At 48.2% G+C, this 24,700-nt stretch overlaps 1 protein-coding gene across 8 annotated transcripts in view; it reads left to right on the forward strand.

The window, feature by feature from the left end:
- Positions 1-24,700, forward strand: part of MYO9A (myosin IXA) — a 164,555-nt gene that overhangs the window by 85,147 nt on the left and 54,708 nt on the right. For all 8 annotated transcript variants that reach the window (XM_071568066.1, XM_071568065.1, XM_071568070.1 and 5 more), the window contains 2 exons: positions 15,325-15,441; positions 22,644-22,778. In XM_071568066.1, the coding sequence (XP_071424167.1) occupies positions 15,325-15,441; positions 22,644-22,778 (252 nt within the window). The remainder of the gene's footprint in view (positions 1-15,324; positions 15,442-22,643; positions 22,779-24,700) is intronic.

Genomic DNA, 24,700 nt, shown 5'->3' on the forward strand with positions numbered 1-24,700 from the left:
TGTTTATTGTCAAAAAGGCAAATCTTGGGGTGGTTTTCAGTGCTTTGAGTTGTGCACTCAGAGTTTCTTTCAATTTTCATTATTTGTGTCAGAATAACATGGGAGCAGCTAATGGGGGTGAATTGAGGAAATGATTGGCTCTCCTCCTGTGCTGCTCCTGGAAGGTTTGCACTTCACTCTGATGGATTTGAAGTGCTTTGATGCTTTGTGGCTGTGTAAGGGCTCTCCAGAGCACAGCTGGGTGTGCTGCTGAGTGTCTCTGATTAATCTCCCCATGCCATTCCTTGAGCTTCCTCCCACAGCAGAGGGGGAACCCAGGACCCCCAGAACATTCCCCTGTACTGTGCATTGGGGAGGCCATACCTTGAGTGTTGTGTTCAGTTCTGGGCCCCTCAGCTCAGGAAAGAGATTGAGGGGCTGGAGCGGGGCCAGAGAAGAGCAACGAGGCTGGAGAAGGGACTGGAGCACAAGTGCTGTGGGGAGAGGGTGAGGGAGCTGGGGGTGTTTAGCCTGGAGAAGAGGAGGCTCAGAGGTGACCTCAGCACTGTCTGGAAGTGCCTGAAGGGAAGTTCTGGCCAGGTGGGGGTTGGTCTCTTCTCCCAGGCACTCAGCAATAGGACAAGGGGGCACGATGGGCTCAAGCTCTGCCAGGAAAAATTGAAATTGGAGATGAGAAAAAACTTCTTTGCAGAGAGAGTGCTCAGGCATTGGAATGGGCTGCCCAGAGAGGGGGTGGATTCCCCATCCCTGGAGGTTTTTAAGGTGAGCTTGGCCGTGGCACTGAGTGCCATGATCTGGTAAAGGGGCCTGGAGTTGGCCCGAGGGTTGGACTTGATGATCTCAGAGGTCTTTTCCAATTCAATTGACTCTATGATTCTATTCTATTATTTTTCCTGGGTTCCAAAGCACCTGTGTTGTGTCAGTGCTGGTTCCTGTCTGGAGGAGCTGGAGGTCTCTGTAGGAACCTCCCATTAGCTGTTCCTCAGACCGCTCTGGGTCCTTCTGTGATGCTTTGGAGCAGCCACAACTCCGTCAGCCACTCCCGGGCTTGCGGGTGACCAAACTGGGATTTTTCAGGAATTTGGAATTATTCACAGAAACACCTCTTTTTCCTCTGTCATTCTCCAAAATACGTGAGTTCTGTTGTTCTGAACTCCTTGTGTTGGCTGTTTCTGCCTCTCCAGTGCTTGGATCCCCCAGCTCAAGCACTGGGAGCGCTCCCAGCTGGTCCCTCTTCAGCCCTGTGTGAGAACTTGCCACATCCTGAGCGGTGTCTGGGGGAGCTGCCTGGAGTGTTGCAAACAGCCCAACACAGTGTGTTGTCGGGGTCAGCTGCAGATATTTCGACTTGTTTTTCCAGGGGGGGGAAAAACCAAAAAGTATCTTTTCACCACTTTGAGATTGTGTGTCTCAGCTCAGCAACTGTTACCAGCTTTTATCTTTGAAGGGTAATTGTTGCCTTTGTGCAGGGCTTGAAGCTCCCTGGCAAAGGGCACACGGAGGCTGTGCTGGTGTCTTTGGGATCGATGTTTTATGGGTGTGGTGCTTTTACTTTTTTTTCTGCATCTTGGGCACAGATTTTTTAAAAAATGGCTTGAAAAGTTTACAACTTTATAACCACCTTTCTGCTGGAGGTTACTTACAGTAATAGCACGGCTTGGGTTGGAAGGGACCTTAAAGATGATCTTGTTCCACCCCCTGCCATGTGCAGGGACACCTTCCACTGTCCGAGGTTGCTCCAAGCACCATCAACACTCCCAGGGATGGGGCAGCCACAGCTTCTCTGCCCAACCTGTGCCAGGACCTGCCCACCCTCACACCCAACAAATTCCTTCCCAATATCCCATCTAACTCTGCCATCTGTCAGTCTGAAGCTATTCCCCCTTGTCCTGTCCCTCCAGGCCCTTGTAAATTGTCTCTCTCCATGCTTTCTGTTGGCTCCTTCAGGTCCTGGAAGGCCACAGGTAGGTCACCCTGGAGCCTTCTCTTCTCCAGGCTGAGCAATCCCAGTTCTCTCAGCCTTTTCTCACAGCAGAGCTGCTCCAGCCCTCTGATCATCTTGGTGGCTTCTCTGGACTCGCTCCAGCAGCTCCATGTCCTTGTGCTGTTGTTGTCCAGGGCTGGGGCAGCTCTGCAGGTGGGGCCTCACATGAGGGGGCAGTGGGGCAGAATCCCCCCTTCCCTGCTGCCCAAAGCTGTTTTGGATTGAAACAGCTGGAAATGGTCTTGCCTTGCTGCTCTTTCCGTTGAGATCCAAGAACCCTCCTGAGACCTTGGTGTTAACATTCCAGGACATCCCCATGTCACTGAAGCTGCTGCAATTGCTGAACTGAAGAAGGCACTGAATGAGAGACTTAGTTTTGAGGGGAAAAGTCAGCTCTGCTTTGTAGCTGCAGCCTCTCCAGGCTGTGGCACTGATGGCAAACATGAGCTCGATTGGAGCTCTCCAGCTGCATCTCCAGCACCTTCGAAATTCCACTGAGCAAGGACATCCCATCCATAAATAATGCTTGGCTTCACCCCTGGCAGCTGCCTCTTATCTCCTGAGCCAGACTGGCTCATCTGTCCCAGAGCTGCTCCTGCAGCCATTCATTTTCCCTTTTATAGCAGCTGGATGGGGTTTTAATGCAGTGGTTGAAACGGCGGCGTAATTTGGAGTGGAGCGAAGGTCGGGAAGGTTTAGGCTGGGAGTGAAAGGAGCCACTTGTGTTCTGAGGGCAAGGGTTGGTGTCCAGAGCAACCCCTTTGTCAGCAGAGAGATGGTGGATTAATGGAGCCAGGAGCAGTGCATGGGTTTCCAGAGAAATCATGGTGCAGTGTTTGGGAACAGCAGCCCAAATGCTGTGGAGGGACCCTTGGAAAAGGCTGTGGAATCAGCAGAGCCATCAATGGTGTGAGGAGTGATTTGAATTCAGATCTGTCTTGACCATTGGGCATCTCTGCAGCCACAGTTCCTCTTCTCCCTAATAAGGTAAAATACAGGAGGCACGTTGGTGAAATGGGGAAAAATGTGATTTTAATGGCAGTAAATAACACCTGTGGGTTGCTGTCATCCTTCTCCAAGTGCCCCCAACTCCAGACTCTGGGCTTTTTCCCATGTCTTTTTCCTTTTCTGTTTTCCTGCTGAGGTAGGGAAGTTTTATAAGCTACAATTAGGTATTTAAGAGAAAAAACCCAGATCAATATTGAGTACCTTGACAGGTGTTTGGTTGGAAACCCCATTCAATGGGAGCATTGGACCAAATCTTGGTGGAGAACTGGGGGTTGTTAAAAATCTTTCTGTAATCTGAGCACCCTGTTAAGTCTGTGTGAGGAACTGCCCTCCTGGGCCAGGTCTGTCCTCCTGCTTCTACATAATTGAAGGAATTCAGATTTTGTCCATCTCTGCTGCAGGGCTCCAAGGCCATTAGTTCATGCCTTGACTCACAGTCACTGATCTCTCCCAAATCCAGCCTTTCCTGGTGGTTCCACTCCCCCTTTCCATCGTCCCAGATGTCCTTCACCTGCTTCTCTGTTTCTCACCAGTCTCTGCACTTTTTTCATGTTCTTCATCTGATGAGGAAAAACTCATTATCAAATTAAATATATCTGTTAGTGAACCCTCTTCTACATTCCTGCAGAAAAAAGGAGATTGTTTCCATGATGTTTTCATGTAACTGTGTTGGTATTTTACTGTTAAAATGCTTAATTTTAACAGATCTTTGTAGTTTTCAGCCATTTGTGATCAGGGACATTTCATCCCTGAGGGTTAGTTAATGAATTAATTCACACTTCCAGAAGAAATCTGATGTGAAATTGCACAACAGAAGGGAAATAAAAGATGTGAGAAAACTACTTGGGCACCAACTGACCTGATTCTTCCCTTCCTTTAATTTTGGAGAGCTGTTGGGAGCTGGTTGGTTGATGTGATGAGTGTCACTATAAACATGCCTTGTATTTAACTTACTGTCTGTTCATAATTGTAAGTAGAAAAATGGTATCCTAAATCCCAAAGGAAATGGAGGGATGAGCTGTGTGTCCAGTTAGAAGCAGGTGTTGTGGAGCAGCCTCAACCCCCCCATGCCCTGGGCTAATCCCACAGCGGGAGCAGCAGGGGAGGGGGAGATTGTGCCCCTCTGCCCCCTCAGGTGAGGCCCCACCTGCAGAGCTGCCTCCAGCCCTGGGCAACAACAGCACAAGGACGTGGAGCTGCTGGAGCGAGTCCAGAGGAGGCCCCAGAGCTGATCCAGGGCTGGAGCCCCTCTGGGCTGGAGCCAGGCTGGGAGAGCTGGGGGGCTCACCTGCAGAGGAGAAGGCTCCAGGGAGACCTGAGAGCCCCTTCCAGAGCCTAAAGGGGCTCCAGGAGAGCTGGAGAGGAACTTGGGACAAGGCATGGAGGGACAGGACAAGGGGGAATGGCTTCCCACTGCCAGAGGGCAGGGATAGATGGGATATTGGGAAGGAATTGTTGGCTGTGAGGGGGGGCAGGCCCTGGCACAGGTTGGGCAGAGAAGCTGTGGCTGCCCCATCCCTGGGAGTGCCCAAGGCCAGGTTTGGACAGAGCTTGGAGCACCCTGGGATAGTGGAAGGTGTCCCTGCCCATGGCAGGGGGTGGATTGAGATGATCTTTAGGATTCCTTCCAGCCCAGTCCGTGCTGTGGTCCCGGATCCTGTACCTGTTTACGTGGCCAGATGTCCCTCAGCAGTGGGTGCCCCATGGCTGTGGAAGGACCCCCCGGAACTGTTCTGTGACCACAATACCCAAACTGCAGCTGAGTCTGGGAAATGCTTTTCATTCTGCATGAACAGCTGCAGGTCCATGTGGAATCAGCTCCTGATGAGGTGGAAAAGCTGGTTCAATTCCTGGAAGATTTCCAAACCCAAATATTCCAGCTGATGTGTACAGAAAGAAGCAGGGGGTGACAAGCCTTGACCCATGTTTTTAGTGGAACAGTAAAGCAGGAGAGGACAGTCCAGGTGTCCTGCCAGCCTTTGCTTTCCTTGTCCTTTCATCCTCTGAGGTTCATTGTCCCAGGTCTGTGCCAGCTCAGCTGACCCAGAGAAAGTTCTTGGAGTTGGGAGGAGGAGTTGGGTTTGTGTCCTCTGGGAGAAGGGGAGAGGAGAGAACCTTTTCCCAGGAGCAGTGGGATGAGCACATCTGTGCCTTCTGGTGCCACAAAACCATTCAATGCTATTTTTTCATGTCACCAAGTGTCCCTTCATCCCAACCTTCTTTACCAGGGACGAGTTTTATCTATGGATCACGAGACCCTTGGCACATCCAGAAATAACCACCACTGGATGCTTATTTGGGGTGTTTGGAGCTTCAGATCAGTGAGAACATTGAATTTTCAGCATGTGAACAGTTAATTGGCAGAGACACAAGACAGAGAAGCTTTGCAGAGTGTAATGAGAGGAAAAAAGTACTTCATTGCAGCAAAGAGCTGATGTATCATTCTCTTACGTCCTCGTAGTGGGACTGTCTGATGCCTTTTTCAGACCATTACAAGGGAAAAGGAATGGAGTTCCAGGGCCAAATGGCATAACATTACCTAAGATGTTAAAAAAAAACAACAAAGGGAGAGATCACAGTTGCAACTAATCCCAAGCCTGAAAATATTAGAGGAGTAAAACTGGGAATGAGACAAAATAATTAATAGCGTGTGACGAAAGTCGGATGAAAATTCTCGATCCTGAAGCACGAGGACACTTAATGGAATAGAAAGTGGCAAAACTGCTGGAAGCACCTACTTATCCCAAAGCCCATTAGCTGGGGAGACTCACTGTCACCACGGGTTGTTATGTGAGAGCTCAGCTGGATCCCTTTGAAGAGCTCCTGTTGATGAGTGTGCTTGGTATGAACAGAAAAATAGTCAGGGAGTAAAAGTGAAACCCCACAAAGCTTTGAAGAGCCAAACAAGTGTCTCAGGGCAGTCTGAGAGGGCAGAACTTCAAAAGAAACCTTTTTGTGGGATGAGGTTTCTCTTTTTCCCTGTGCCTTGGTGATGCAATGGGGATGGGATGAGTAGTGGTTTTGTCACTGGTGTCCTGCATGGATTCCTGCATGGGATGCAGCATCCTTCCTTTTTTGGGCAGACTAGTTCATCAACATTGGGGTTTTTAAGCTATTTCATGGGGTTTTTCACTTTATGGTGTGATTCTCTGCCCTGACATTCCCACAAAGTGGTGTGTGGGAGATGGTCTGGGATCTGGTGGAACAGTTTGTGTCTGAGGGTCTCCCAAACCTGCTGAACTTTGTAGAATCCCAGAGTGGTTTGTGCTGGAAGGGACATTAAAGCCCATCCCAACCCACCCCCTGCCATGGGCAGGGACACCTCCCACTATCCCAGGCTGCTCCAAGCCCTGTCCAGCCTGGCCTTGAACACTTCCAGGGATGGAGCAGCCACATCCTCATGTCCACAAGCTGTTCCAGTCCCTCCTGTGCCACTGTGGGAAATCCTGTGTGTTAACTGTGTTCCTACTATTTATTTGGCACTAATGTCTGGAAAAACAAGGAAGACATTGGGATTTCAGGATTCCTGAACAAAGCCCAAAATCAGGACTTGAGGAAGGGAAATGCTGATTTTCCATGACCTGCTCTGCCTGTTACCAACGTCCTGCTCCAGCTGCTCTTCCCGTCCTCAAATCCATTCTCATCTCTTTAAAGGATTCTTTTAACTGCATCTGATCATGAAAAGACACTGTAATTTCACTGAGTCCTTTTAGTTACTGAAATTTCTGCTGAGATCACGTGAAAAGTTTTCAGGGAACGAAATCAAACCACTCCTGGGTGACTGAGTCAGCTCTTCCCACGTGGGGATGTCATTTTGGTTGGCATGTGGGATTTTTGTGTACAATCCCAACCTGATTAAGTTCAGGCTGATTTTTTCCTCAGCCTGAGGCTGTTTGTCAGTGGCTGAAGGAGGAGGAGGAGAAGGTGGAAAAGCTCCATGGCTGGGCAGGGTGTGTTGCACAGGATTTGCCTTTCCAGTTGTGACAACTGGGGTGTGAGGAGAAATAATTCCACTTTGAGGAAGCTTGCCAAAAATAAAAAAAAAAAAAAGCTAAAAATACCCTGTAACAATGGCACTGATGCACTGGCAGAACGAGTTTGTCTGTGTTGTCCCTCTGCTTGGGAAGGGCCGACAGAAAGGCAGGACTTGGCTTACAAAAGCCAAGGGGCTATTTTGGGTGGTGCTTTGGGGGTGTTTGTGCTGAGCAAATTGCCCCAAATGTGACCTCCAGGTTCCTCCTCAGGTCAGGTCACACAACCACTTCTCCAAGTTATTCACTGATTTATGTCCCTGTGGAAACACGGCCTGGGTGGGAGCGCAGGTGGTGCTGTTGGATACAACAGGCTGTGGATGCACAAGGTGGAGGAAAACAGAATCCCCTGCTCTGGTGCCCACCCCATGGCCAGCAGGATGGACACACTGGCCTGTGATGAAAATATTCAAAATTATTTTAATTATTTTTCTTTAATAATTTTTTTTAATTAGTGGTTAATAGTTTATTGTTTCCTATATTAACTATATTCCTATAGTAGCAGCGCTGTTCCAAATAGCTCTGCTGAAGGACTTCCTTATCAGCCTGGTGAGATACTGAGATGGGAATGTTTTCACTCTGGATAAACCCTTTGCTTTGACTTGTCCCATTGGGATTTTTTGGGAAGGATGTTGGCACAGTTTGGAAAATGCCCTAAAAGTACCTCTGAGTGATGGAGAGAGACCTTTGTCCAAGAAGGTGACGTGAAGGTGCTGGGATATCAATCCAAGGCAGGGGGTCATGGAAGGCACTGGGAAATGGGTTCTGGAGAAGGGAGAGCACAGGAAGGTGGTTGATCCATGAAGCTGGAATGTGGAACCCAAACCCCTGTGGGTCTGGGACCTGTGTCACTGCTGCAGTGACAAGTCCGTGTCTCGGTGCCGTGTTGGGGCATGACGCGGCTTCGGATGGGAGGGACATTCCAGGCTATTTTTTCTCACTGGAAAATCCACCCATAAGTTCTGGAAAACATCATTGCCACTTGCATCTCCTGGATGCAATCCATTGGCAGGACACCCCGCTGCCTCCCAGCTCCAGGGGGAGAGGGGCAGGGCCGTGCCAGGATGTGGCAGGAGCCAGGACAGGGCAGGGCTCGGGGCTTTGCTTGGTTTTTAAAGTGCAGAGTGTGCAGGAACATTTAGAGAAGTAAAGCTTAAAGATAAGCCCATGCAGGAAAGTTTGTGTTCTTTTTAAATCAATTTTTCCTCTTTTTATTCATCATTAGAAATTAAAACCTGCATTTTTCACTCCTCTTCTTTCACTGATGCTTTTAAAGTTATTTTTTCTCCTTCTCTGATCAAACATAAAAATCATTAAGAACATTTTGGCAGGCTGAAGTGCACGTGGTGCATAAGGGGTTGGAGCTCTCTTAGGCACAGCTCCCAAGGGAATGCCAGGATTTGAATATGATGTGAAGATAAAACAGGAGTGTGGAAAATGACATCAGCCTTCTCCAACCCCAGCATGATACAACAGTGCTGGATGCCAAGGCAGGGATTAAGGCAGAGGCTGATATCCTGCAGGAGCACTTTCCTCTGGCTCTTAAGCCTCTGTTTAAAATAAAAACCCTAATCCTGCTCGTCCCAGCCATGTCCTGTGAGCCAAAGGGGAACCTCAAAAGCTGCTCAATCCATTGCTGTGGATCAAACCAAACGTGCAACGCACTCAGGCACGAGAGGGAGGGGAGTGGGAAGGGCAGGAACCCTCAGTTCTCTGTGGGCACCCACGTGGGAGACGTGGGACTGACGTGATGGGGGGAACCTGGTGGGAGATCAGTTTGGGGTGATGAAAAACTCACTGTGATCCGTCCATGGGCACTCACAGGGAAACCCCCCCATGCCAAGGGCTGATCCCACAATGGGCAGCAGGGGAGAGGGGGATTCTGCCCCTCTGCCCCCTCAGGTGAGGCCCCACCTGCAGAGCTGCCTCCAGCCCTGGGCAACACCAGCACAAGGACGTGGAGCTGCTGGAGCGAGTCCAGAAGAGGCCCCAGAGCTGCTCCAAGGGCTGGAGCCCCTCTGGGCTGGAGCCAGGCTGGGAGAGCTGGGGGGGTCACCTGGAGAAGAGAAGGCTCCAGGGAGACCTGAGAGCCCCTTCCAGAGCCTAAAGGGGCTCCAGGAGAGCTGGAGAGGGACTGGGGACAAGGGATGGAGGGACAGGGCGAAAGGGAATGACTTCCCACTTCCAGAGGGCAGAGTAAGATGGGATATTGGGAGGAAATTCTTCCCTGTGAGGGTGGGCAGGCCCTGGCACAGGTTGGGCAGAGAAGCTGTGGCTGCTCCGTCCCTGGAAGTGTCCAAGGCCAGGCTGGATGGGGCTTGGAGCACCCTGGGATAGTGGAAGGTGTCCCTGCCCATGGCAGGGGGCGTGTTTAATTGATCTTTAAGATCCCTTTCCACCCAAACCACTCTGATTTTGCTCAGTGAGGCACTAAAACCAGGAGAGGTATTTAGATCTTGCCTTGTTCCAGTGACTTAGAGTTTCTCATCATTTTGTTTCCAGACCAGCAATGTTCTCCCAGCTTTGGTGACGAGTCACAGGCGTGGTGGCAGGTTCTGTATGTTGTGCCACTCTCCTTCCTCACCATCCTCCTCATTTTCTGCTCCTTCCCTGTTTAGCTCTCCCAGCGTTGTGTCTCTCCCTTCCTTGGGCTGCTCCATCTCGGAGCAGAAATGACAGTCCCAACAAACCACCCTCAGCTCTTCTCCTCTCCTGCAGCCACAAACCCAGGCTGGAGGCACCTTCCAGCTGGGGGTTTTTCCAGCCCTTGTGCAGCAGTAACAGTGTCAGGGAGAACAATGGGATTTTCATGGTATTTTTAGTCCATGTGGTCCCTGCTCCTCCAACATGAGCACTTGGGGAGTGTCTGGCACCCCTAAGCCCTACTCAAATCTAAGTGTGTTTTGAGTCTGCTTTATTTAATCACTTAATTAATAATGATCATCATCACTGAGGTGCCTCTGTGCACTGTTTCCAATTGACTGCATGTCCAAGGCTTCTCTTCCTGGTGCTCACATCCCTTTAGGAGATCCAAGAGCTTGAATTCCTCTTGGTTTGGCTTGTTCTGATCTCAGAGAATTCCTCTTCACGCTGGCCAAGCATTGCTAATACCTGTGTTTTTTTAAAACAAGACATAAATGTGGATTTTTTTAGACTAGAATCTGCTTTCTTCCATAATTTACATGTAGCATAATTTTGGGGAATAGATAGTTTGAGGCAAAGAAGGAAACAAATGCACTCTTTTCCTGATTTTTCTGCTATTTGGAAATTAAATGTAGCTCTTAAACCCACAGAAGTGATTGAAGGAGGGAGATTTTCAGCTGGAAATCTTATGTAAATACCAGGGCAAAATTCAGTAGGTATTAAAATATGGTTTTGTCCTCTGAGTCATCTTGGAATGAGGCATTTGTGTTCCAGTAAGTACAGATGTAATTATGAAGCTGAATTTCACCTTGGAGAATAAATGGGGGGAAAATGGGAATGGCTGATAAGGATTTCAGGGCAACCATTAAATGATAAGGCAAATCCAACTCTGTGCATGAGAAGAACTCACTGAAGGATTCCTGTCATCAGGGTATCAACAGTTTGCTGGGATTTAGTGCCAGATCCCTGGGAGCAGAAATGCCAACTGATTCCTCGAGGAACACACTGAAAATTTATTCCACATGTTAAAAGGAAAGCAAACAAATAAAGCTCCCAGAGAGCCACTGAAAATCCATATCCAATTTGGGGTTTTGGAGGGACTCCTAAAGAGGAAGAATTCTAGTGCTGCTTTTCAGTTCCTGAATATTTCATTGGAAGCACCTTTCATCCTTGTATAGAAATTCTAGGAAGCCCATCAAAGGCCCTGAAGGAAAAGGGGATATTTCCTCTCTTCCTGTGCTCAGCTCTGATTTCCTGGAGAGAAGAGGAATCTCTTTTTCTGCTCTACACAAGCGGAAAAGGTATTTTGTGGTGCCTGATTTTGCTTCAATCACTGAACTCCTGTCCTTGTGTTTTCTGCCAAGTCTTGCAAACTCCACAGTTGGAAAGAAACGTTTCTGACCAGCCTGGGATTACTGGAATTGTGAAGGGTGTGTGGATAGGGGTCTGAAGGGAGAACTGTTGGTTGTTTTCCTGCTGGAGGGCAGGAGACACCGGCACACGTGGCTTCACTCTGGTCACCAGGAGAGGAATCCATAGGTGGTTCCTATGGCTGTGTCGAGATCATTCCTGTTTCAACAATTAAATTTTTGGAGCTGTTGCAAGTTACCCGTGGGATAATTACATGGAGAGTGGCTTGGGAAGGCAGATTTTTTGAGATGGGTGGGAGTTGTGCATTTGTAGGGAATGCTGGTGCTGGTGGTGGGTTTATCCAGTGTGAACAAGTAATGTGGATGACATCCATCATGAGATACACACGCTCAGAAGCTCCAGGGAAAATGCTGGAAAACTGGAGGAAAAAAAGACCAGCAAGTCTTGTGGAGTTGGAGAGCAAAGCACCGAGTCTGCTGGGCTAAAACAGAGCGACAAGTCAGGCTGCCTTCTGACACATCTCGTGTAGATCCAAGGAATTTTGCAGTCGTGCCTGAGAAATGGCATTTAAACATTCCCTTCTCAAGTACTCGTAGTGGAAAATCTGGAGAGGGTGCAGTGACCTTGCTCCCACATCTCCGTTGTCCCCTAGTGGAAAACAGGGATGTAACAGCCTGATGTTGACCGAAAAGCGTTGGAGTTTGGGGGTGTTGGCCAGCGGGTCACTCAGCACGTCGTTATGGCTGTGCCTGGATTTGCATAATGCTGGCAGGTGGGATAAGGGCTGTCAGGGTTAATTAACTGCCCCGGGGTTTAATCCTGCTCAGGGCTCTAAGTGGTTTTGGTGCTCACACTCACTTTTCAGTTGGGCTCATTAAGTCCTCTGCTCATTATCCGAGTCCCTGCTCAGGATTTGGGGTCTCAGCCCACAGTTCTGGGCCTGCCCCCCCTCCCTAAGCTGTTTTTTACAGCAGTGACCCCACATGGGTTGTGGTCTCCAATCTGAGTGTTACAGGGTGGTTTATTCTCTGCAAAATGGGCTCTGGGTTTTCCTGCCGCTCTTTCCCAGAGGAGCGTGTGCTGGGGGACAGTGGGGGTGAAGGGATGCCCAGAAACCCTCCTGAGCAGACCCAAAGGTATAAATGGCTGCTCAAATACAACATTAATTGTTTCTTTGGTGAACTGGTCATTAGAGCTGCCCATACCCAAATATCCATTCCCCCCCCTTGCTGCATCAGAATCTCATTAACTGAATGAAATCTTGCAAAGAAACCTAAAAATGTCTTACCTCAGGATCTTAACCAAGGTTGGCCAACCCAACAAGTGGCATTTCTAGCATACAATAAATAATACAGAGATCCTTTCTAGCCTGATAAGTGCAAACCTATTGATTAAAACCTTGTCTTCAGCTTATTTCCTGCCTCACTGAGCCAAGGTGTGTTTGATCTGTCTCCGTTTGGGATCAGCAGGATTTCTTTGTGTGGGTGCAACACGTCGCTCTCGCTTTGATCCCCCGGAGAGTTGTTTGGGCGTTGCAGCTGCTCTTTTTATTTTGCTTTGAGAGTGAACTAAAACTGGTTTGATGAGTGTCACCATGTTCCAGATCTGCCTAAATGTCACTCAGCAGAAGAGACCAGAAGCTGTAGGTGATGACCTAAACACCAGCCACATGTGGTACGTGCTCTGTATTTCAGAGAACAGAATTAATTTATGTGGGATGATACAGGAATAATTAATTACCCAATAAACACAGGACAAAATCTTATTTTAAATGCTCTGCTGCACCTCCTCTGTTTGAACAATAATATTCCCTGCTAGTCCTCAGATTGGGTAGCTGGGTATATATTTAGGATAGGGGACTATCTATAATGTAGCATCACCCAGGATCTCTTCTAAAGAAGAGATATTTTATCAAAAGGGAAAAAAAGCCACAATTAACACGTAAATCACCACAAAAAAGCCCCTTTAAACCTTGAGTCATTTGAAATAGACGAATTTCTGTGCTGGTATTTTAGAAATAGATGAAGGCCATGTGCCATCTTTGACTCTTCAAGCCAATTAAAAATAGCTCATTTTTGAAAGCTGCTGCTGGTTTGGGTTCCATAGACTTTGGATATCATGAATGTTGGGTACCTTGGACATTGGGTACCATGGATATGGAGTACCATGGATATTGTGTACTGTGGACATTGGGGGTCATGGACATTGGCTATCATGGTGCCGTGGGTATTGGATACTGTGGGCATTGGGTGCCATGGATAGTGGGTGCCATGGACATTGGGTGCCATGGATAGTGGGTGCCATGGATGATGGGGACCATGGACATTGGGTACCATGGATGGTGAGTACCATGGACATTGGGGACCATGGACATTGAGTACCATGGATAGTGGGTGCCATGGACATTGGGGGCCGTGGATAGTGGGTACCATGGACTTTGGGTACCATGGATAGTGGGTACCATGCATACTGGGTACCATGGACATTGGGTGCCATGGACATTGGGTACCATGGACTTCATTCCCAGAGCTGCTGGGCATTGCTCCCTGTGAGCAGGGCCATCCTGACGTGGGATGTGAGCTTGGAGAGCCCACTTGGGAGGGCCCCCACGTCTCCCAGCAGCACTGGAGCAGCCCCCCGGGGTGTCAAGGCCAGGTCCTTTGCTGGGTCCATTATGGGAATCCAGGAGGAGACTGCATGGACCACGAGTCAAAGCGAGCATCCCAGGCCAGGAATTGTCTGGGTTTGTCGATAACACAGAGAGAAGAAATTGGCTCATAAAGAGCCAGCAGATTTGCCAGTGAGATCTGTGTGTAGGTGAGCTCCACCCACTGCTTTCTCCATGTGTTACTCCTATCTCCTGTTCCAGCTGGAGTTGGAGAGAAATGCAGACCATGCACTGGGTTCATTGCATGTTGAGAGTGAAATGTTGGCAGAACAGCTTGTGGTCACACTAAATGATGCCATCCCCAGAAATCCAGGAAAAGAGGTGGGAACAAACTGATGAGTGATGGGATTCTGTCATTTGGGGTCAGTGAAATGAGGCCACTCAGCTGATGTTCCTCGAAGGGAGGATTGGTGAGGATTTCAAGGCAATGTGTGACAAACCCTGATTTGTTACAGTTCAGGCTTTAATTGGAATAATTATGTGTGAACCTTCTGTTTCCTTTTTTATTCTTCTGTGGTGGCTAAAACGAACTGAAATTTAACAGTTGTGGTACTGTAAGTTTGTAGGTGATTAATATGACCCAAGGCTCTACTCGAGGTAATGATTCAAACCAGAGAAGACCCAGAAGCAGCAAGAACAAAGATAATCTTTAAATATGGATTCCTGCTTTCTGGTTCTGTCTGGAGGTGCCTGTCCCAGAGCTCAAGGACCCTCCTTTGATCTTGGCTTTCATCCCATCAAGCGAAATCTCTTTGATCCTGGCTGGGAGCACCATGGTGGGGATGTTATTCCTCTTGCTGGCAGAGCTGCTGGAGGAGCAGTGAACCTGCTTCCTGTGATTTGTAGCTCCCGTTGGCAGGACCTGGAAAACTTCAAGTTTTCAGGAACACTCTAGAGAAGTTTGGCCTCTCCTGGTGCCCGTGCTGGTACCAGGTACCACCTGGGCCGGCGGGTGCTTTGCCATCACTTGCTCTTATTATCGACCCTCCTCCTTCCTTCTCCCCCAGGAAAATTTTCAAGGATCTTGGTGAAGTCATTATATATATTTTGTATATTTTATGTCTATCACAGAATCCCAGAATATGCTGAGTTGAAAGGGACCCACAAGGATCAACCAGTCCAGCTCCTGCCCCTCACAGGACTATCCCCAAGGGTCTGAGAGTATCATCCAAATGCTCCTTGAGCTCTGGCAGCCTTGGTGCTTTGACCACTGCCCTGGGGAACCTGTTTGGTGCTCAACTGCCCTCTGAGAGAAAAACCTTTCCCTGAGATCCAACCTAACCCTGCCTTGACACAACTTCAGGCCATTCCCTGGGATCCTGTCAATGAGACCCACAGAGTATATATTTATTTTCTTTCCTTTCACCACCAGTGATGGGATTTATGGTGGGATCTCATGTATCCTCCCCCTGAATGCACCAAAAGGACCCAAGGCAAAGTCAGCCCAGCCCTGGGGTTGCAGCAGCTCCGTTGTCGCACACGGTGTAAACTGAAACAGTGAACAAAAGCTTTGGCAAGGGAGCAACAGAAACGTTGGACATGGGAGCCTGAGAAACAAAAGCCATTTTAAATGCAGAGCAGGAATCCTTTGCAATGCCCTTTTCTACTTTTCCCCTCAGGCTGTGACTGTGAGGAACTCCATGGCCAAGTCGTTGTACAGCGCCCTGTTTGACTGGATCGTGTTCCGGATCAACCACGCGCTCCTCAACTCCAAGGACATGGAGGAGAACACCAAGGTAACGTCCCAGCAGCTCTCTGGGCTGTGCTCTGGTTTTGATACAGGTCATGGGGTGAAACCTGACCTGAGCTGTGACAGCACCTGCTTGATGTGGGGTTAACTTTCCCTGGGTTAATTACAGAGGACATCGTTTTGTTACTTGGTGTTTGCGGAGCTCTGGAGGGTGAAACCCCTCCCAAATTATACCCTCAAAGCAACCAGGGAAGGGATTTTGTGGCAGCCACAACAACCTGTTCGCCCACCCCCTCCAGGAGCAACGCAACTGATTTTCCTCCTGATGTGTAAAACTAGAGGGCTGTAGGTAATCGAGAGGGAAAAGGGAATTCTTGCTAAGATGAAGTGTTGGGAGGAAGTGGCCCCATAAAAAGAGAAATAGGGAAGGAGCTGTGGTGTCTGTAGGGGCACATCTATAAGGAACAGAAGAGTAAAATTATGGGGGAAAAAAGGTCTTGATGGGAAGAGGGAAGCCAGTGCGGTGCCACACCACCTTCCCAAGGAAGGGATGGAGGAATGGCAGGAGGTTTCCTGTGGCAGCAGGGGCTGGATGCCGTGACCCAGGACATCCTCTCCTAAACCTCCTGTGTATCCACCTGCCTTTGTCGTGCCAGGGGGACACAAACACCAAAATTCCCAGGGATATGGATGTGTCCATGCACACACTAACTTGCAACTCCCAACTACCCTTGGCTTGGGAATTCTGGGGGTGTTTTTTTGGGGGGGGTTGTGCATCCAAACCAAAGCCACAGCAGCTGGAAGGAGGGTGGTTGTGCCGGGCACTATCAGGGTTGTGGAGGCTCCTGGTGCAGTCACTCCTTTGTTGAACTCCTCGTGGAGCCTGGTTATGGGCTGGAAATAAATCCATGCCTATAAAATTGGATCTCTGCTTTTCTGACAGAGAAAGGTTGTTCCAGTGATAACACCCAGCGAGTTTTCTGACTGCACATGTTGCCTCTCCCTCTGTTTAATATTTCACCAAAATGTTGTGTTCTTTCGTGATTTTTTTCCCCGAATCATCACAAGTTTTGTCTGGCCTGTCAGGAATAAAACCCCCGCACTGTTTGTGTATTTGGTGAAGCAGAAAAGGTGGATTTGCTTTGACAAGAAAATGTATCTCAAATGCTAATTAATTTTTATTACCAATCCAATGATTTTGAAATCATTATTTAGATTAATTTAAATACGTATTTAAATATGAAATTAGACCAGGACACTCCTGCCTGCTTAGTCAGCATGTTTGGAATGGCAGGATGTGGTGGGTGTTTATGGGCCATTAAACTCCAGTTCCCACCTCAAATCTCAGCAGGTAAGAGCTGGAACAGCCCAAATTCCTGCTGTTTTCCAGCACTACTGATGCACATTAACCCTCTGCCTCCTGCAGCCAGGACTCCCGTGGAGCTCAGCCACCTTCCCCTTGCCTGTTTCGCTGGCTCACCTCCTGATTCCCAGGTTTCTGACCCATTTGTGGCCCCACATCACGTGGTGTACCCGTGAGATCCAGGTCAGGCGGGGAGCGCCGGGAGCGGCGTTTCCCTCGTGCCGGGGCAGATCCGGCACTGCTGGCACGTGCCCAGGGCCCGGAGCTGCAGGAACGTGCTCAGATCCAGCCAGGCCCTCCTGGGCTGTGCCCCTGCCAGGTTTCCTGGAGCAGGAAGGCAGGGCACAAAATCCCAGGAAATGTCCACTGCTCAGGCAGGAGGGTAGTTTGGTAGTTCATCCCAGAATCTGCTGAGTGGGAAGGGACACACAGGGACCATCCAGTCCAACCCCTGGCCCTGCACAGGACCATCCCCAAGAGTCACTCCATATGCCCCAGAGCATCATCCAAACACTCCTGGAGCTCTGGCAGCCTCGGGGCTGTGCCCACTGCCCTGGGGAGCCTGGTCAGTGCCCACCACCCTCTGGGGGAAGAACCTTTTTTTGAGATCCAGCCTAGCCCTGCCCTGACACAGCTCCAGGGGTCTTGTCCCTGGTCCCACAGAGCAGAGATCAGTGCTGTTCCTCCTCTTCCCCTCACAAGGATTTCCACAAGTCCCCCAGAAATCATGGAAATGCCCAAATCCCCCCTGTCTTCTGGGCAGAGGATGAAGGAGAGATTTCCATGCCTTGCACGGGGCAGCTCCATTAAACATTGACCAGCCAGTTTTCCCTCCGGTGGTTCTACCACGTCACCTCCTCACCCCTTGTTTTAGCCCCTGACTCGGCTCCCTCCAGCACAGGGGGAGGAGGGATCTCTCCCTGGCCTGGGCAGGGCTGGGAGCAGCTGCTCCTTTGCCCTCAGGGAATGATGTGGCAGCAGCAGCCGATGCCCATTTACTGGGGGTTTCCTGCCACTTCACAATCCTCTTGAAACCCTTTTCAACTCGTGCCTGGAGGAGCCCCAGCTGAGGACAGAGGTTCTTCTGAACCTCCCATGTGTGGTCCTGGCGTTGGGCTGGGAGGTGGCCTGGGAGCAGTGGCATCTCCAAACCCTGGAATGGGGACTTGGATGACATCTACGTGCTGGCGTCTACCAGATCCCTCAAAAATCCTTGTAAACACCAAATCCCTGATTTCTGAAAGCAAAATAGAACCTTGTGCCTCAGCAACCCCTGAGTGGGCAGCGGGTGCAGAGCATGTGACTCACCCTGCAGCAAATGGCCTGGATTGATCCCAGCCCACACTGGCCACCGATATTCCTTTGACTTTTAAGGGATGTTTCGCAGTAATCCTGAAGGTTGGGAAGGTGCAGGAGGTGTCAGGTGATGGGTTTGGGCAGAGAGCTTTCCTAGGTGAAAACCACGTTTTGCAGAGGTCAAATAAGGCTCAGAACTGAATTCAGAGTGTTCATGGGAGAAGTTGATGAGAAAAATTAACATGGAAGTTTATCTTGGTGAATGTGAATTTTGATTTCAGTGGGACAATGGGAATGGAGACAATTTTCAGATCCCAGTGTGTGTTTATTTGATGTCAGCAGTGAGGAGGAGATCAAAGATGAAACTGGGTTGAAAAAAATAAACACTTGGCCATTGCTCTTCCCTGTTTTCAAGCAAGTATTTGGGAGATGTAAATCAGACCTTTGATATCCAAATTCAGTTAAATGTACAGTGAATGATTTTGGGAAAACACGGTGGGATTTGGCTTGTCTTGCTTGCTGAGAGGATTTGCAGAGTTGTGAGTAGGTTATTTCATGGTCTTGGTTCGTGGTGATGGCAGAGCTGCCGTGGATCGGCTTCACTCCGACTCCTTTTCCTTGGCCTTCCCTCCCTCACTTCCAGCTGCTTTTATGTTCTCCTGATCCCCTACAAACTGTCTGAAATTTGACCTTTATTAATGAGGTCTGAGCCTTTTCCTCCTCTGGAGAAGGAGATTACTAAACCTCGGAGAGTCTCTTATTGAATTCCCCTTCCATAAATCAGGTTAGGAATTGTTACAAGTCCATCTCGTTGCTCCAAACGATGATGTAGTGGAGAATGTGGTGCATCAAAAGACATTTCGAAGGGGTTTTTTTAAGCTTTTCCCATTTGGTTCTTGTGAAGTGTCTTAATTTGCTCCTAAATCACCCTGCTGCTGGTTTTGGGTGATGTGCTGCCTCCGTGGGGGTGGTGGGGAACTCGTGACCAGGAAGGAAATCAAAATTAATGGCCAGGGCGAAAAATTCATGCTTGGATTCATGAAGAATTCATGGCCATGAAGGAAAGTCATTTGAATTAATGGCCATGAAGAAAATTCATGGTTGGATTCATGAAGAAAATGCATTAAAATTAATGGCCATAAAGAAAATTCATGGTTGGATTCATGAAGAATTCATGGCCGTGAAGAAAAGTCATTTAAATTTGATCAGCTAATTAATTCTTGATGATGTGACCTGAAGCAGAGGAAGAATTGCTGAATACACAACATGTTTAATATGCATCAGTTCATTAATTTTAGGGTCCAACTTCCAAGTTTGTGGCAGATCTCTGCCTCTGTCTTTATGTAAATCCACTGTGTGTATTGGGATGGGGTAGGTCAGAGGGGTCCTTTTAGATTCAGTGGTGGTGGGATTTGGGGTTGGTTTGGGTGTTGGGGTTGGTTTGGGTTTGGGGGTTGGTTTGGGTTTGGGGTTTGGGTTTGGGGTTGGTTTGGGTTTGGGGTTTGGGGTTGGTTTGGGTTTTGGGGTTGGTTGGTTTGGGGTTTGGGGTTGGTTTGGGTTTGGGGGTTCGTTTGGGGTTGGTTGGGTTTGGGGTTGGTTTGGGGTTTGAGGTTGGTTTGGGGTTGGGGGTTGGTTTGGGTTTTGGGGTTGGTCGGTTTGGGGTTTGAGGTTGGTTTGGGTTTTAAGGTTGGTTTTGGTTTTGGGGTTGGGTTGGGGTTGGTTTGGGTGTTGGGGTTGGTTTGGGGTTTTGGGATTTGAGGTTGGTTTGGGTGTTGGGGTTGGTTTGGCGTTTGATGTTGGTTTGGGTTTTGGGGTTGGTTTGGGATTTGAGAGGGATTTTTTCCAGTGTTGGCTTTGGAATATTGTAATACAAAGGCATTTTAAAAAGATTCAAAGGGATAAAAATTTAAAAAATAGTAATAAATAAGATTTTCCCCCTGACTTTGAAGCAAACCTCTTTGTGATGGCCAAAACTCACCTCTGTGATGGGGTGACATCCCCAAGGTGCATTTGGGGTGCCATAAATGAGCTCCAATGTTCACTATTGTTGGAATTTTGGGAACTGGGGAGTTTGGAACCTCCAGAGCACCCTCTGCCAAAGCCCTTAAAACCCCAGCTGGGTTTCAGTGTCCTGCCTGGGTTCTTTTGGAAAATCAGAAGGTCCTTTTTCACCATCCCAACCCCAAACTGCTCCCTGCCTTTAAATCACACAGATTTTAAAACTCTTTATAAAAAATCCGCTTTTAATCACAGTAATTCTGCTGTAGATTTGATGTGCTAATTAATGCAGTCACACTTTTGAATTTGAAATGTTAGTTTTGATAAAGAAACAACATTAACACATAAACCACACTTGGCAAGTCGAGGTCTAAGTTCTGTTTCATGTTTGTGTGATTTCCTCGTGGCGCCTCTTCAAAGGGTGGGTTTGAAACTGAAGAATTAAAAGATTTGTAAAGAAAACTCCTTTGATTCTTTTCTTTAAATATTGGGCTGCAAATTTAGGCTTGAAACCACCCAGATCACAGGGGTTTAACAGTCAATTTAACAAAACAATGTCATTTATTCAGACATCAGTGGGAAGAATGTTTTTGCACCTTGCTGCAAGAATTGATTCTGGACTGGTAGATTTGTGCTGTTTTATCCTGGAAAATCTGATATAACCCTTTTGCAAAGGTACAGTGGGATTTTTTGGGGGCCAGAAAGCAGAAAAATAGCCATAAATTCCAAATTTCTCTGCTCAAAAGCTTTACCAGGTGCCATCCACTGACCTGTTTCTTTTGGGAACTCCACAGCAAGTGACCTGATTCCCAGCAGAGTCTGCCAGGATTTCTGTGGCGTGGAACTGCAAAAAACCCTTCAAAACATTGAACTTGGTATTCTGGAGGAGTCTGGGAGTTCCACACACCACCAGTGCTGGTTTGTTCTGTGTGACAATCAGGGCAGAATGAGCCACCCCCACCTGGGTTGATACCTGCAGGGGCTCTGTTAAATACTGATTATTTTTGTAGTTCTGGGCACGTTTAATTGTGGCTGTCAGCAGAGATCTATCAAAAGACAGCTTGAAAAATGTGATATTTTAATGGGATTCTTTTATAACTGAAGTAGCTGGTTTTTGCTTTGTATGTTTGGCTTTATAAATGTATTTCTACGCCCACATTCAAATATATTTGGTAGCAGTTTCAATGGAATAAGTGAATCAGGATTGGCAAAAACGGAGGGGGTTTTGTGCTCAGTTATTTCATCTGAAATGGAGTTCGTGGGAGCTTAAAAACCTCACTCAGCTTAAAGTCTCCACTCGTGGCAGGGCCTTAACTATTCCCACAGAGCATCAGCACAGTGCCTGGGAAAGCTGGTGTTGGGAAATCCATCAGGGCTCTGGAATGGGAGCATTTTATCTTCTGAGTCTTGGCTTTATGTGGTGGAATGGAGACTTTTCTCCAGGGGAGTTTTGGGATGGGTGGTTGGGATCGGGATTTGTTGGTGCAGGGATGGCGCGAAGGGAGAGAAAAGGTCACGTGGTCCTGTTTCCATCGTCACTTTTTCCATGTAGAATATGGATAAAATAGGAGCTGCTGATTATACAGAGGGTTTAAGGAGGATTCTCCATGAGATGTATGAAAACAAAGACGAGGCAGAAGCTTTACTCGTTAGGCTGGTGGTTAATGAGTGTCTGGGAACAAAAGGGCTCATTGGGAAGAGCCAGAGCAGGATCGACCCTCGAGTGGAGCAAATCCCTCTGCCAGGCTCAGTCCTTGCTCTGGTGGTTCCCAGTTCCCATCCTCTGTTTCTCATGGACCTTTCTCCAAGTGATGCAAACCCTGGGAAGGCGGCCAAGGGCCTCCATCCCTGGCGTGGCACAGGCAGGAGAGTCCGCCTGGCCTGGGACAGGGAGAAAAGCCTTTCTGAAGGATGAGCATCCAAAGAGCTCTTGGGGAATGGGTTAGAGCCTCATGCTGGAGCTGAAATGCCTTTTTCCTGCTGTTTTTGCTTGTTCCAGCAGCTGGACATGGTTCCCTGGGCAGGAGTGGGCACAGAGGGAATATTTTCCCCCCACATGGGGTGATCCGTTGGAAATGGCAGCGTGGGGAGGTTTGTGGATAGTCTGGGTTACATTCCTGGCAGTGGAGTTAGGCTGGGCTTGGGAAGGAAGTCCCACACAATCCAGAGGGTGGATAACACCAGTCCCATGAAGGCCTGGCAGCCCTCGGGTTTGGAGGGGCAGAGCCAGGGGGGTTTCTCCTCCCTACTGGACCTTTGGTGGTTCATTTGGCATTCCTGATGCTTTTACCTCTCATTCATTCTATCCAGGTTTCTTCAAAGATGGTAATTTGTCTGTAAATTTTATAAAACCACCTCTAGAAGAACTTTTTTCTTATGTCAAGTCCATCTGCCCAGGTATCTAAAGTTACATGTTGTCTCTCTGATTGGGTGAATTCTTCCAGATGGCACCGTATCAACAATTCCAGGAAAATTCCCTCTATTAACTCAGTTTAATTCTGTCTGTATGGACTTGGATTATGGACTACAGACACACAATCCACCCACTTGCTGTGCTTTCACTCTAACCCTCTCTCTTACTTTCCTTGCAGACTTTATCCATTGGAGTCCTCGATATTTTTGGGTTTGAGGACTATGAAAACAACAGTTTTGAGCAATTCTGCATCAACTTTGCCAACGAGCGGCTGCAGCACTACTTCAACCAGCACATCTTCAAACTGGAGCAGGTCAGTCTGCCTCTGAGTGTTGACATGAGTGTGTGGCACTGATAAAACCCTTAAATTCTCTCTTTAGTTCTCTTTTGTTAAGGAGTGTCCTCTGAATTGCTCAGATTTAACCTCTCATTCCCCACAGGGACTCCAGTAAAATAAAACCCAGCCAGAGGGTTGTTGGTTTTAAATAAACATTTTGGGCTACAAAAGCTTTATGAAGACCTTACCCATTGCTCTTCTGTCCCCTTGATCTGTGCTCAAGACTCATCCATGAGCAATTCCTTCCTTGCCTTTGCCTGGACTTGCTGCTGCATCATTTAATATCCCAAAGAAGTTATTTTTTGGCATCTGTTGAAAATGCTTTTTTTTGTTTTCCAGTGTTGCTTTGTGAGGAGGGAGGGGAAATGTCACTTAATTTGTGTTCTCCAAGGTCAGACTTGAGAGTGTTACAACCTTCAATAGTTCTGGCAGATTAGGAAAGGTTGGACTTTAAGCTTTGCTTGAGGTTTGTTCAGACTGGGTGTCGCTTCCCAGCCTCAGATTAGCAGATAACAAAAATCCAGGCTGTAATTCAGCAGGGAACAGGTACAGGAGGGGTCAGTCTGTTAATGAGGACAGGAGGAGGCTTTTCCAAACAACACCCAACTGAAAGTCCATGTTGGAGTATAAGGATGATCCAAAATTAGCAATTTAGCCCTTAGTGGATCTTTTGGGGAATGTTTGCTCCTGAGATTGGTGGTTGCTGTTAACTCTCTGTATTTTTGGACAGTAAGGTGGAGCAGAGCTGCTCAAACTCATTTAATTCCAGTTTTCACGTGGCTGATGCACCAGCTCAATAGATGCTCTGAGAAGGGAAAGGGAAAACCTGTGTGTGTTCCTGAGACCAGCTCTATTTTCCCATTATCCCCCATAAAAATGCCAATTTAACACTTTTGCAAAGCCAAACCAGCTGGTTTTTTGTAAACCTCACTGACACACTTCCCTAGAAGAGATTCAGGAAGGGAGGACCTTTCCTTAGAGCTGGGGAGAGGTGACACCTCAGGGGGGTGGGATTTCAGGGCCCAGGTTTCTGCAGCTCTGCTGTGTTGGTGTCATCCCTGATGGACTTCCTGTGGCTGGGCTGGGATCCCCTGGATCCTGACAGGAGCACTGCAAGCTCTGCTGGTGGGAAATGTGGACGTCTCATACAGTTCAGGTTCTGTAAATATGAATTCTTGGGTGAATGGATTGTGGGGTTGAACCATTTATTTTGCTCATTGTGGAGTCCTGCATGTGGAGGAGGGAGTTGGATGGAAAGAAAACTTGATGATAGAGGAGACTGAGGGGAGACCTCATGGCAGTCACAGCTTCCTCAGGAGGGGCAGGCACCGATCTCTGCTCTGTGGGGACAGGGACAGGACCCAGGGAATGGCTGGAGCTGTGTCAGGGCAGGTTCAGGTTGGATTTCTTCCAGGGAAGGCTGCTCAGCCCCCCCTGCACTGCCAGACTTTGTCACTAACAGGGGGTGCCTTCAGAGCCTGTTTGTGTATTTATGGAGAAAGGAGGATTTAGATTTACTGTGTCTGTGTTGTGTTAAAAATATATTTGTTATACATCTATTTTTATACAAATGGCTGTGTGTATAAATTCCTTTTCTACTTAAATTGAGACCAAACATAAAAATCCTCATTCCTAAGTGAAAACATTGGATTGTCAGCCTTGGAATCTTCTGGAGGGATGTCGGGAACTCGAGGCATCCACGGTGTCTGCGGCGCCGGCACCGACCCAGACGTTGGGCTTGTTCATTGAGGACCTTCTAATAATAATGATGATGTTCTCCCACCCCACGGATTGCTCATGAGCTTCCCAATAAGGTCTTCCCACCCTATGGATTTCTCATATCAAGCCCATTTTAATTATCAATTAAATGATTCTGCTCACGATGCCAAACCTGCATT

The sequence above is a fragment of the Pithys albifrons genome, chromosome 13, assembly GCF_047495875.1.
Source record: "Pithys albifrons albifrons isolate INPA30051 chromosome 13, PitAlb_v1, whole genome shotgun sequence".
Taxonomy (NCBI): domain Eukaryota; kingdom Metazoa; phylum Chordata; class Aves; order Passeriformes; family Thamnophilidae; genus Pithys; species Pithys albifrons.